The 15,310-nt window shown below is 42.4% G+C and overlaps 1 protein-coding gene across 1 annotated transcript in view; it reads right to left on the bottom strand.

Moving 5' to 3' along the window:
* Positions 1–15,310, bottom strand: part of LOC121874640 (juvenile hormone esterase-like) — a 214,271-nt gene that overhangs the window by 111,018 nt on the left and 87,943 nt on the right. The window contains exons 4-5 of the mRNA XM_042378868.1: positions 1,940–2,087; positions 1,419–1,604 (exon numbers count right to left, since the gene is read on the bottom strand). Coding sequence (XP_042234802.1) covers positions 1,419–1,604; positions 1,940–2,087 — 334 coding nt within the window. The remainder of the gene's footprint in view (positions 1–1,418; positions 1,605–1,939; positions 2,088–15,310) is intronic.

Here is a 15,310-nt window from a genome sequence, read left to right as displayed (position 1 = left end):
ACTTATTAAGCCTATTCTTCTCATTTTTTTTTTAATCACTGGGAAAGTCTCTTTTGAAGTACAGTATATAGAATTACATACTTTAGACAAACATTTAATCCCATTTTTTACCATTTGTTTTATAAATTCTGCTGAAAGCTGATCAACCCCACAAGCTTTATCATTTTTCATTTTGTTCCCACCTGCCTCAACTTCTGCTTTCAGAATTGACATTTCGATCTTTATTTCCTTTTCGTTTCTTACCTCTACTCTATCCTTTTATTGTATAGTTCTTCTACATACTCTGCCCATCTCTCTTTTACTTCTTCTGCCTCAAACAGGATCTTATTGTCCTTGCTTTTAATAGTGCCCCCCTATTTATTTCCTTTTTTCTGGTTCATTTGTCTAATCTTTCTGTACATGTCTCTGTAATTATGCCTTCTGTCATCTTTTTTAATCCCCTTGCATTTCCGCTCTAGATTATTCTGCTTGGTCTGTCTGCATTCCCTTTGAATCTCTTTCTTAATACGTATATAAGCCTCACTTCGTTTTCTCAAATTTGTTTTCTATTTATTTTCTTAAAAATGTCATTTGTCATCCACTCATATTTTGCCTCGTTCCTTCTATGTCCTATGAGTTTTCCCCAGTTTCTAACATTACTTCTTTGTAATCATTAAATTGTTGACCCTCTCGCAATACTGAAAATCTACTTTCGATTTCATTTTCATATTCTATCCCTGCCCTGTTTTGAAATTTCCTAAATCTCATTTGATTTTGTCCGTATTTTTTTTTCTTAAGTTTTCGCCTCACTAAATTCATTACTAGGACGTGATTTGACCCACAATCTTTCCCAGGATAGGTCTTGGTTCGGGTCACTGAATTTCTGAATCGTTCCTGAATTAAAATGTAATCTATTGGATTCCTGACTATGTTGTTTACAATATACTGGGATGAGATCCATGCATAGAGATGCCTAGGGTGTTGTTCAAACCACGCAATTGCAATTATCGTTTTGTTTTCCTTTCAAAACAAAATAAATAGATCCCCTCTCACATTTCTATTAATCAACCCTTGTCGTCCTACTTCTGGTGCTACTTTCCATTTCCCAACTTTTGCTTTAATATCACCCATTATAATCAGACATTCACTAAACTTTACGGCGTCTTTTGCTTTCTTTATAACATTAAATATTTTTCTAAGCCTGCATCCTCACCATCATTTGTTTGTGCATAAACTCATATTATTACTAAGACCATGGGTTTAGCTTGACTAACAAAACTCTATGTGAAGATTTATAACCACTTCTAAAACCACATGATAGTAATACCAGAAGTCAAAGTTTTTTACCTGAGATTTAATAAAAAAAATATCACTTTTCAAGTTTTCATTGCGTAAAACAGTTTATCAAAATCAAATATACAAATTATATGAATACTCACCCTCAGAATGAGGCGACAATATGTGAAAATGTACAGAGGCTCCTCCTGCACTTTCTCCAAACAAAGTCACTCGTTTGGGATCTCCACCAAAGCTCTGGATATTTCTTTGCACCCAATGAAGAGCCATTGTTTGGTCTTTCAGGCCAAAATTTCCTGGGATTACTGAATCCTCTGTTGATAAGAAACCTGAAAGATAAATGTTCAGATATGATGTCTCCCACTTATAGTAAGTTTTATCATGATTGTAAAATCCATTTTTGTGCTCTAACATACATACATACATACATACATTCAGATACTGCAGAGCTGGAATAATTAATACATACTAAAATTAATTGAGCTCTGAAATATGAATACCATGCAAATGTTATATGTATAATAAAATGTGCATGTAGAGGAAAGATGACGAAATACTGGCTCTCAAGGTAAACAATTCTACAATTAGAAAAACGTCAAAGTTCCATCAAATAACAGAGGAACAGCTACTTTCATCAAAGAAATTTTATTATGTTAAAGCTTACCAAGAACACCAAGTCGGTACTGGATAACAACTAAGACTAAATCTTCATTGAGGAGAACATGTGGTGTGTACATCTTGCCTTCCCCAGCCATGAAGGCACCACCATGGATGAAGACCATCACTGGCAGCTGGGCATCAGCTTCACCAGGCTAGAACATAAAGTCACAGGAATGTGCTTATTATTCACATTTACATTTATATTCCTCTATTCAGACTATGGGGTTTTTCCTATGTCATTGCATCATACCGCATGGCCCACTGTGCTTAGGACCACATGGTGGGTTAGCCAAGGTGCGGAGAAGTATTTCATCATCCACCATTTTGTGTTATGCCCATTTGTTGTTGTGTGTGTTCTCATTGTTATACTGTACCATGTAATTTAGCTCATATTAATTACCTATTGCACTCTCATAGATAGTCCTAAGTAAATTGAATAATGCTCATCTGGCATGTGCCAATGGGCAATGGGCTCTCTCCTCTGTTTTGCACCAGCCTCACTGGAGGACAGGCTGTCCTTGTTTTTCTGGCCAGTAGAGATGTCTGTCTCTGCCTGTCTCCTATGTCTGGTTACAGCCTCTGGCCTGTAGACATGTCTGTCTCTGCCCCCCCCCCCCTCTCTCCTTTGTCTGATCCATGTGGCTAAGGTTTGTCCTCCCTGCCCTAGGGAATGTTAGGTGGGAGTCAGTGGTGCTTATGCCGAACTCCCAATTATGGAGGAAGTGCATGCCTGAGTATTTGGGAACACCTAAAGAGTATTTAATGAAGTTTACCCCACTTAAAGCTAACCATAGCAGTATATTACTGTTGTCCAGCTCTGTGTCTTTTGGTGAAAACTTGGGCGAGACATTGGGGTTGGGATAATAACAAGTCACTTCAAGGAATATTTTTCAATTGGATTTATACTGATTCACAATATGAAATGAAGTTTTGACATAGAATTATACCAGAACAATTATTACATTTAATATGCAGTTCTTTGCTGTTTCAGATATTTTCACTTTCATATACCAACTTCATTGCCCTTGGGCAATGAAGTTTATACTGTAAGACTTACTGCCCTAAAGACTAAAATAAGAACAGTATAAAATGTTATTTTGTAATAGTTTTGGTCACTAGAAAGTGCATAGCCTACAATGTCCATGAATTTTCAAATGCAGTCCAGTCTAAAATCTTGCCCATAGATTATTTATAATAAGTTTTGTAAAAAATTAGCCGAATTATGTTTATTTGAAGAATTTGCATCTCTAAGCTAACATTCCGATATATGGATACGACAGCAACGACAACAGCAGCTAAGTGTACCAACTCTTTCAGTCCCTTGATAGAAGAATTGGACGTTAGTATAGTCAGGGACAAGGCTGACAAGGAAGGTAAGAAAATCTTGATTGTTGGCGACTCACAGGTACGGTACATGGACAGAGCTTTTTGCGGTAAAGATGAAAATAGGATGAGGGTGTGTTTGCCAGGAGCTGGCCTGGGGGATATAGTTGATAGGATGGACAATATCTTGTCTGGTAATGGAAACAAACCCATTATCTGCCTTAGTGAAGGAGGCAATGATATTGGCCGGTGTAGGAGTGAGGAGCTTCTTGATAAGTTCAAGACAGCTATAGAACGTGTTCGGTCTAAGGGAGGGATCCCTATCATATGTGGTGTCCTGCCTAGAAGGAGAGTTGGAAATGAATGGTTGTCAAGGGCAGTTGGTGTCAACGGCCATCTTGACAGATATTGCAAGTCAATATCAGTCCCATTCATTGACAACTGGGACAACTTCTACGGCAGAAGAGACCTTTATGCTACGGATGGGGTGCATCTGTCTAGGGATGGAGTAGCAACCCTGGCTGCTAGAGGAACATGTGAGCACGGGGGTGGAGGAGACTGCGGTGGGAGAGAGTAAACAAAGTGAAAGGTTACAGGGAAAAAGTGTTAGGAATGATGACAAAACTAAATTAGAGAGCGAGTTAAAACCTAAACGCGGCAAAAGGAGGACTCAGAACATGACTAATTTAAATGTCTACTACGCGAACAGTAGAAGTATGAGAAACAAAATGGATGATATTAGGGCCTTGGTATGTACCGAAAAAATCGATATAATAGCATTCACTGAAACATGGATCAACCTAGACTCACGTGAGTTACCTGTCGAATACCAAATTGCAGGTTAAAAATTATTCCATACCGATAGGCAGATTAGGAAAGGAGGCGGCATAGCAATCTAAGTCAGGGATAATCTAAAGTGTGAAATAAATAAGGAAATAAAAACTGAGCGGAATACAGAAACAATTTGGATAGAATTAATCGACGATAGGGAGAAATTAATCACAGGAGTAATATATAGACCTCCCAATCTTGTTAGAGTTAATGAGCAACTTATCTGGGATGAAATGCACAGGGCTTCCATACACAACAAAGTCTGTATAGTAGGCGACTTTAACCTTGGCCAAATAGATTGGATTGACCTTACGGGTAACTCAGAATCAGAGGATTTTCTTGAAACAATCCAGGACTGTTTCCTAAGTCAACATAAAACCGAACCCACCTGGGGTAATAATATACTCGATTTAGTTCTGTCGAACAGAGAAAACCTCATTAGTAATGTCGAGGTAGGAAACGAGCTTGCAAACAGCGATCACAAAGAAATTAGATTCCAGTTAGATTTTCAGGGCAGCCATAAGGAAAATTCCACAAAAGTCCCAGATTTCAGAAGGGCAAACTTTGATAGTTTGAAGAGGCAGTTGAGAGAAGGGGCATCACGCTTGGGGGTTAACTACATGGACCTGATTGTTGAAACAGACCTCATAACGAGATCTGAGGCTGCCGAGTTCCACGACAATTTAAATAATGAGTTACTTAATGCACAAAGGCAGAACATACCATAAAAAAAACTCAGATCAAAACATCAATGACCCTAAATGGATAAATAATTACTTAAAGAACATTATTGGTCAAAGGAAGGCTATAGGTAGGAGGATAAATCATTGCGAAATTTACCTCCGGGATTATTAAAAGGTATTGGCCGGTAGGGTTAAGACCGAGATAAGGAAAACAAAGAGGAATAATGAGCTGAGGATATCAAAGAAGGCGAAAACAAACCACAAGGGATTCTATCATATGTATCAAACTAAAACACGAGAAAAGATTGGGCCAATACAGTCAGATACCTGCGAGTTAACTGATAACGACGGAGAAATGAGCAATAATCTGAATAAATATTTTTCAACAGTTTTCACCACAGAAAATTTAAACATGATACCCGAGGCACCGGCTCTATTCAGAGATAGTGAAGAAAACAAATTAAGCGAGATAGTAGTGACTAGTAACGATGTTAGTAAGCAAATAGACCAACTAAAGCCTAATAAGTCACCTGGTCCCGATGAGATATTTGCCAGAGTATTAAAGGAATGTAAGGAAAAGCTTAGTATGCCCTTAGCAAAGTTGTTTAACATGTCCTTAAAAACAGATGTAGTACCAGAATCCTGGAGGATAGCGAATGTAATACGGATTTTCAAGAAGGGGGATAGATCACTATCCTATAACTACCGTCCAATCAGTCTAACATCAATTGTAGGCAAATTACTAGAAGCAATCATTTCAAACTTGCGTTCATACAAAGGAGTGTTAGTTACAAGACTAGCGAGGTCGTCTTAAGATTATATCTTGCGCTTGTGAGACTTCACCTGGATTAAGCAGTTCAGTTCTGGTCACAGTATTACAGAATGGATATAGAATCCTTGGAAAGAATCCAGAGGAGAATGACGAGACTAATCCCGGGCATTAGGAACCTTGAGTACAGAGACAGGTTAAAGCATCTTAATTTGCACTCCCTCGAGAGACGTAGAGCGAGGGGCGACATGATAGAGGTGTATAAATGGAGGTCAGGGCTAAACAAAGGGACATTACAAAGGTACTCAAACTATCCAACCAGGAGCGAACTCGTAACAATGGTTTTAAATTAGACAAATTTAGATTTAGGCGCGAAATAGGTAAACACTGGTTTGGAAGCAGAGTAGTGGATGAATGGAACACGTTACCAAATATCATCATTAACTCGAATACGCTGGATAGCTTCAAACATAGGTTGGATGTTTATATGAGCAATAGGGGTTGGGTGTAAATGGGACTGCCCAGTATGGGACAATATGTCCGCTGCAGTTTCCTCCATTCTTATGTTCTTATGGACAACATCGGGTTGTTATGCCATCACTCCTCTTTATCGGAATTTTACCATTAGTCAAGTAAGGTGAGGCGTCATCGTGATAACATACAGAAACAAACTCCTATCACTAGTGATGACAACAATCAGCCGGGGAAACACTATGTTCAGTCTTAAATTATTTATCTCTACCAGGTTCTTAGCAATAAGCCTCAAGTTAACTCAAAATATATGTATTATATTGAGGAGGAATCATCCACTGCATTAATTATTAATATATTAAAGTTAGATAACGTATGTGAAGGGACAAGTAAAGAAATAAATGAAATATAAGAAACCACTGTATGATTTTACCTAATCACTAACCTCAGCCTTACCATGCACTTGAACAGTAGTAAAGTATATACAGTACAACTTATCTCTAAATATCTCCTGATTCCAGACCAGCTGTACCACAGTAGGACCACACCATTCTATCAACCATTCTTGTCTCAGTCTGCCTACCGAAGACATTGGCGAATCGTAATCTGCAATCGTAATCGATCACAATCGATTACAGTTTTTCATGTAATCATAATCGATTATATTTATATTTTGGGCAAAGGTATCATAATTATAATAGATTCTGCTTATATTGTAATAGCAATCATAATTACATTTATGATTACAAATCATCTCAGTCATTCTTTTTCATGTAACTTTGAGCTTATTTGTCTGTAGACTATGTTATACTGTATTATACTGAAAATTCAAGGATGTTCATAATGGCCTTATATATATCCAGTTATGTGAACTATGTAATAATGTAACAAATTATAGATTAGTCTTGGTCATTGATGAGATTTTGTTTAAGAATTTTGATATGTACTGGACATGTCAACCGTTGAGCTGCCTTCTTCCTCCACCCCTCTGTGGCAAGAAGATGCCAGACAACAACATTAATGGATATTTTTTTAAGTGTACAGTATAGTAATTTGTAATTAAAATGATGCTTCTTACTTTTGAATCATCGTTCTTTATTAAACTAACATTCAATCATAAAATGTTATGTAACTGGAAGACTGTAACCTTGTAAGCTAATAGTATCTAGAAGAATGGTAAAGTAGATAAAGTTGTAGTGGAAACTCTCACCACAAACCTAACCATCCAGACTCACGGCGGGGTTCAGCCTCTGACAAGCCTCGTCATCTAGACTCGCGGGGGTCGGCTACCTGCGACGCTTACTTCCCGTCTTACTTCCGGTGGCCGTTTATATATGCTCTCAGTTTTGCCGTGAAGTCTATATTCTACATAGAGCCCTGCAACACGCAACACCTCCTCTAAAGAAGCTCCTGCACAGCAGCTCTACCACGCAGCAATTTTCCAGCATCAGACTGTTTTGTATATAATATACATTTATATAAGAAACCGCCATAGCTGAGTTTCCCTTCTCACCTCCATCCTATGTGCGATTCAACATCATGAAACCCCACAATGGTGAACCCCGGAGAAACGCACTTACACAGGATGGATGAGAAACAGATCACTCTCCCAGTCTTCAATCACAACATTGAAGTCTGGCTAATCCACATGGAGGCAGCTCTCATCGGCTCAACAGCTACAGACGAACAGAAGTACGTCGCCCTGGTCTGTTCCCTGCCCACAGAAATCGCCACAGAAGTTGCAGAAGTCATCACTAAGCCCCCAGATGACAACAAATTCGCAGCTCTACGAGATGCTCTCAAGAGGTGATACCAGCGGCTTGACTCCAGTCTCCTACAAGACCTATCCGGTCTCTCCCTCGGCAACTCAACGCCTGCACGTCTCTGGGACAAGATGCGGAGACTGAACTCCCGCCACACAGACAGGCTTCCTGACACTATCCTACGCCAGCTTCACACTCAGAAGCTCCCTGCAGAAGTTCGTCTCGTCCTCTAGGCATTGGACTACTCTACTACTTCAGCGACCTATGCAACCACGGCAGACAGAGTATTCCACGAATACCATGCTGTGCACCATGCTGCCGCGAACAACTCAGTGGACACACCATCACTTAGCTCTAGTCTCGTCAACCAGATCAACGCTCCTCAGAGAAGTAGTAATCCACCAGACAAACAAGACTTGAGAGACCTGCTACATTCTCTATACCGCAGAATGGACACCCTCAAACAGCTCTGCTCCTCCATGCCTGCTGCTGCTCCTGTTCCTGCCCCACACACTGTGTCCTACCGACCCCAACATCCCCATCCTGCCTCAAACCTCGCCGCCGCCAGCCCCCAACACAGTGTACCTACCTTCTGTTGGTACCATCAACGTTTTGGTGCTAACGCTAGACGCTGTGAGGCTCCCTGCAACTACACGAGGAAGCGACATCGACGGGGATTGGTAGACGCTATAACCTCCGACACTATCAAGCAGCACATCACACGCCTTACTTCTGACCTTGACCACTTCACTCCTGCTGCCCGTCACGACCTACTGCAAACACTATGACAGGCAGTTTCTGCATTCAAGGCTACTGCCCCACGCCAGCCTTCCCGTCGCCCTGAACACATTCATCCCGCACCTCCTTTGCCTGTCTGCCCACAATTGCCACTTGCAGCACCACCTCGCCTATAACAATTCTGCATACCCTCTTTTCATCCTCAGGTACCTACTGCTCCTGATGTGGACCCTGCTCCTGATGAGGGTCCTGCATCCAGCCCTAATGACCCAGATAACCCACCCGGCACCCGAGGAGTTTGCACCTGCCGCGAGAGAAGCACCACATTCCTCGCCAGTACAGCATTCTCTAATCCACAACCCTCCTTCTCCCTCTGCTTCTCCCTCTGCTTGTCCCTAGACGGAGTCGCCACCCGTAACGGCCGAGTGGTCCACACCCTCGCCGTTATGTCTCACATGTGGGATACAACCCTGCCAACAAGTTTCCTGCAGTGCTCGGAGGGGAGGGGAAGGATTGTTGTGGATACTCTCGCCACAAGCCTAACCGTCTAGACTCGCGGCTGGGTTCAGATAACCGGCAAGTTTCTCTGACAAGCCTCGTTATCTAGACTCGAGGGGGGGGAGGGTCGGCCACCTGCGACGCTTACTTCCGGTCTTACTTCCGGTGGTCGTGTATATAAACTCCCAGTCTCATCGTAAAGTCTACATTCTACCTAGAGCCCTGCAACATGCAACACCTCTAAAGACGCTCCGGCACAGCAACTCCTTTACCACGCAGCAACTTTCCAGCACCACATTGTTTTGTATATAATATATATTTATATAAGAAAACCTGAGTTTCCCTTTTCACCTCCATCCTATGTGCGATTCATCATCAGGAAACCCACAAAGTATATAGAAGTGTCAGGCAAATGCCGAGCTCGGGAGCAGCCATACTGACTGTGTCACTGTGAACCTGTGAGGTCCCATGTCACACAGAAATTCAACACCTTGAACAAGACAAGCTGGCCGAACTGATCGGTGAACAGCTCCACGTTCTTACGAAACTGACAAGTCAAGCGGCCCTGGTCGGTTATATATATATATATATATATATATATATATATATATATATATATATATATATATATATATATATATATATATATATATATATATATATATATATATATATATATATATATATATATATATGCTGATAACCACAAGGAAACAAGAAAACACGAAGTTCCCAAGCGCTTTCGGGTAATTCACATCTTCAGGGGTGAGTACGGACTAAGGCGAAATACTTGACAAGGCTAATATATACAAGGCTAATATATACAAGGCTAATATTACACGAAAGCGCTTGGGAACTTCGTGGTTATCAGCATATACTTGGATCACGCGCACCTACAGTGATTTACTTGCTTATATAAGAACAAATTCTGGCTTGAATGTCATGTACACTAATACTGACACGTTTCTCGATAAGAGAGAGGAGTTTGAAACACTAGTAAGAGTACACCAACCAGATATCGTAGGAGCTGTAGAACTGTTATACTATAACAGGAGAATCGCCCAGAGGAATGTGAGTTCAGTATTGCTGGATATGACTCATTTACGAACCTTTCTCAAGAAACTTGCAAGAGGGGTGTGGTTATCTATGCTTGGCAAGACCTTAGAGCCAGCCAGGCGAGGATACAGGGAGAGGATGTTTTTGAAGAGTCCAAGTGGTGTAAAATTAAATTAAAGGGAGGGGACTTACTTATCGTCGGGTGTATCTACAGATCCCCAAACTATGGCCCACTAAATCAAAGGAACTTAAGAACCTTAATAAACAACGCGGCAATGCTCAACCCTAGCCACCTCCTTATCATGGGGGACTTTAACTTTGGCGACATCGACTGGAGAAACGAGTCCACCCCAAATGACATGAATAACCCTGCTACTCTTTTTGTAGAAACTCTGAGAGATAATTTTCTGTTCCAACATGTTAGAGACCCGACACATTCCAGAGGGGAGCAAACACCCAAGCCACTAGACCTCATCATAACAAACGAGGAGGGTACGGTGGCCAAACTGGAACACCTTGCCCCAGTTGGCACCAGTCACCATATAGTGTTGTCATTCAGATTTAACTGTTACCTAGTACAGGATAAGGCCAGGCCAAGGTGCAAATATTACAAGGCAAATTACAATGGGATGAGGGAAGAGATGAGTGGTATAAACTGGCCTGACTCATTAAGGTACAAGAACGCGGACACTACGCTGAATATCATAACTAGTAAAGTGACCCATTCGATCGATAAATATATACCCAAGACCAAACCCAGTGTTTCTAGGAATACGAGGGGATCCCTACACATGAACCATGCGGCGGCCTACAAAATTAAGAAGAAAACCCAGAAATTCAAGACTTGGGCTGGGTCAAACGATGAGCAAGACAGGAGGATGTATGCAAGAGCTAGAAACCAAGCAAAGACAGAGTGTAGAAGGGCTGAAAAGGAGTTCCAGAGGCTGGTTGCAAGCGAGGTCAAGTCAAACCCAAAGGCGTTTTACCGCTTTGCAAAGTCGAAATTGAAAACGCGAGTAGGAGTATCAGACCTGAGGCTTGTGGATGGTAGTTACGCAGATTCTGACCAGGATAAAGCCGAGGCATTGAACAGCTTCTTTTCCTCGGTGTTCACAAGAGAGGATGCAACTAACCTTCCTGCGTTTGAGGACAGACGGTTCGACACAGCACTGACCCACATTGTGTTCACAGAAGAGGGTATTAGAAATAAACTGTCCAGGCTAAAGGTCCATAAGAGTCCCGGTCCTGACATGGTGCATCCTAGAGTGCTAAGAGAGTTGTACAACGAGCTTGCAGAGCCCCTGAAGATCCTGTTTTGTAAATGCCTGGATGAACAAATGGTCCCCAGTGAATGGAAAGTGGCTTATGTGAGTCCAATCTTCAAGAAGGGCGATCGGCGCTCCACGAACAACTATAGACTAGTGAGCCTGACCAGCATTATATGTAAAGTACTTGAGAGTATTATCAGAGATGCCGCAATGGAACATCTAATACGAAACAATCTTGTAAAGGATTGCCAACACGGTTTTATGCCGGGGCGCTCCTGCTTAACACAATTGCTCAAGGTATTGGATATTTGGACCCATATTCTGGAACGGGGTGGTAATATCGACAATATTTACCTAGATTTTGCCAAGGCTTTCGACAGTGTACCCCATGAAAGGCTGAAAAATCAAACTGGAAGGGTACGGAATTCGGGGAAATGTCCTTGCATGGATAGAAGACTTTCAACGTGACCGGCGGTCATGTAAATGAAAGCAGTGGTTCCAGTTTTGCGCACAATTTGTATTCGTGATTTTAATAATGTTAACTACTTATTGATAGGTCAGGGTACGAAATCTTTTAACTTTCGGTCCAATTTCATACCGTACATAAATAGTGTCAGTTCAAATGAGAGAGTGATAAAATATTTCAGAATCTATTATTCAATGAATGCAATAATAATCTTACATGCTGCATCCACGCATTTCATCCCCTAGATTATTCACTCCTTATTTTAACTAATCAACTTTGGTTTTCCTCAATGTTGTGAATAGCAAGGAGGGATGTCACAATACAAACAATACGTTATTAGCCAGGAATCAAACCCGGGACCTCTGCGTGGAAAAAAGGTGCGTTACCACAGGACCACAGGGCTATGCCAAGCATAGTTTGTTGGGACCTTCCACTGGGGTTAACCCGTGTCTAAAATGATCATTCCAATCAATTCATCTTGCACACTACAGGAAAATAGAACTACCGGCAATGGGATTTGGGAGGCTGTGTGGCCAAGTGGTCAAGATTTAATTTCTGTTCAAAGGGTCGCTAGTTGAGAAATATAAAGTGGTCGAGTGTAGTGCTGGCACCACTGCCTCGTTCCTGTTAATTTTTATCTAACGGGCAGTCATGCCTATGAACCCAACGTTTGTACAGCGCAGGAACGTAGTTCGTGATACAGTCAAGGTGAAGGGTGTAAAGTCCACCCACCCTTATTGAAGCGTGTAAAGTCCACCACAGCCATCACCCCCAACACACAAACTAACACCCAAGTAGTTCAATCGACCCACAACGGGACCTGGGAGGTGAAAAATAGGAATAAAATATTAAAAAAGAGAGATAAAGAGTCTGTTAATTTATAATACGAAGATGCTGTAAAACCAGCTTTTTGAAGTCAGACAGATTGTAATAGTATGGAAACACAGAAGAAGGCAAAGCATTCTACAGTTTGGCAGTGTGAGGAAAGAAGGATGTACTGTAACGGGTTATTCTAGTGTGCCCAACATCCACACAGAAAAGGTGGGCACCACAGGCAAGCCGAGTGTTACGAGCCCACTGCCTTGCCGGCAGTACACAAAATGCCAAATCCACTGAACATTGCCCATTAAAGTACCTGTAAAAGAGAGAGATTGAAGCAAAATTGCGGTGAAGAGAAATTAAAGAAATATTATTGACTAAAGGAGAAGAGTTAATAAAACGAAATGCCTTTGATTTCACCCTATTTGACAATTGGACAGCAGAAAAGCCATCCCAGTTATGAGAGCAGTACTTCAAGTTAGGACGAATGAATCCCTGATAAAACTGATGGTTCTGTGCAGACAAACACAGGTAGAACAGGCTGTGCAATTGTAATATATAAAGAAAAAGAGATGATAGTGCCAAACAAGCAAAGGCTGAACAACTGGGCCAGCACAACACAAACTGAACTAACTGGAATCTACTTAGATACAGTCTTTGTTAAAGAAAATGGAGGTGGGGTGATATTCTGTGACTCTCAAGGTGCTTTGAAATCAGTGAAAACCCGTCAGGTTCTATGTCTAAAGATGTATGTGATATTAAAAGAAATGTGATAACTGCCAATGAGAACAACTCTCGTATCGAATTTGTGTGGATTCCGTCCCATGTTGGAATTAGGTATCATGACTGTGCTGATAGACTGGCCAATAAGGCATGTAAGAAAGAAAATGTTGACCGTGACCTTAGCCTGTCCAAAGCTGTACTTAAAAACATTCAAGTCAGAATCATGAACTCTGATCTAGAAGAACTGAGAAATGCAGAGAGACCTGGCAGTTGTAGCATTAGTAAATATGAAAAATTTTGTGACAAGGGGTACCGGTATGGCCAGCATAAGGACAGAACTAGACAATGTTGTAGGCTATGTATCTATGCTACTGTGCCGAGTAGCAACCTTGTAAATAAGCTACTGTGCCGAGTAGCATTTATATATGTAATTACGTGGCAACACTGCACGTGTTATGTGGCAACATTGCCCCGAGGCTGCCATATGGCAAGGCAGTCTCAGTCTGACTCCGTGCCTCGTGCAAGGCACACGCTAGTCACCACTTGTATTTCTCCTATCCGTAAATAAATGGACTTCAGTGTTACCCGGTGTTTCCCTACCCATCACTGCGTTCTTCAGGGAACACTTGGAACCTTCATGGTGCAGTGAGTAGGATATGTGGACTTACAAGTGTGTGAACAATGGACAGTTAGCCGGCGATGTGCGACTGCCGGCGATGTGCGCGTCGATTAGTGTGTTGTGTTGTGTTGCGTTGTGTTTCGCCTCGATGTGCAATGTTGCGCCGTCACAGTGCGTTTTAGTGACGGTGGCAGTGTTAGTGTCAGTGTATTAGTGTGTCTAGAGCTGAGAGTTGAGCATTGGCCTGTTTTTTGTGGTATCCACGGAGCACGCAGGCGTACACCCTTCTCGCGTGACATACGGAGAGACACTGACGTTCTTGCCTCCGCGGCAGCTCCAGCCTAAGGCCACCGCATCCGCTGTCTCAGACACACACACACACACACACACACACACACACACACACACACGCACGCACGCACTCACTGACAGAACAGTGGACTCTATGCGTTATTTCTCGCTGTTTATGTCATATATATGTAGTTCGAGCTGATGAGGCGCCACTTTATATACTAAACAGCGCAGGTCAAGCATACTAAGATGGGCGGTAAGAAGGGACAACGTCAAGATGGGAGACATAACTCCCCACCACCATCCCCTCCACCGGGCGCAGACTCTCATCCTCCACCTCCAGCGACGGACATTGCCACAATTCTGAGGTGGATGGACGACAGGGACGAGAGACGCAGAGAAATGGAACTTCAGAGGGAGGAAATATGAAGAGAGGAGGAAAAGGCGCGTTTTGGTGCACTATTGGCGACCCTGGCGCTAACCCACCCTCCCTCACTCGCAGGTATCACGCACCAAGGCGCCAGTACCCTCCCTCCTCCACCACACCAGCGTCCTCCAGGTGCTCTTGCTACTCCAACAGCTCCCGAGGCACCTGTTCAACACCCACCCGCCCTCTCACCAGACGTCACGTTTCAGCTTTTTCGTGAGTGGAGGCGGAGGTGGACAGATTACTCCACAATGGTGGACCTTGACAGCATGCCTCCAAACAAACAGCTCATCCAACTGAGGATGTGTTTATCGCTGGAGACCCAGAGAGTTTTGGAGCACACGTTGCAAGTGCCTCCCGATTCTACGTCTTCAGTGACGGATGTGCTCGACCTTTTACAGGAGCACGTTAAAAGGTCAGAATAACGAGGCCTTGCATCGCCACACCTTCACCAGCTGCAAGCAGGTGGAGAACGAATCCTTTGACGACTTTTTTGTACGTTTGAAGAGTTTGTCGGAGGAGATCGACGTCTGCAAGGCGCACAGCCGGGAATGTGAGGAAGCCTGGATCAAGCATGGGATCTTGACAGGAGACATGCAAGAAGAGTTGGTGCAGCGACTCACCCCCCTG

Source organism: Homarus americanus, unplaced genomic scaffold (genome assembly GCF_018991925.1).
Source record: "Homarus americanus isolate GMGI-L3 unplaced genomic scaffold, GMGI_Hamer_2.0 scaffold34360, whole genome shotgun sequence".
NCBI classification, from domain to species: domain Eukaryota; kingdom Metazoa; phylum Arthropoda; class Malacostraca; order Decapoda; family Nephropidae; genus Homarus; species Homarus americanus.
Note: the sequence above shows the minus strand (reverse complement) of the source record. Positions and strands in the feature narration are given on the sequence as shown.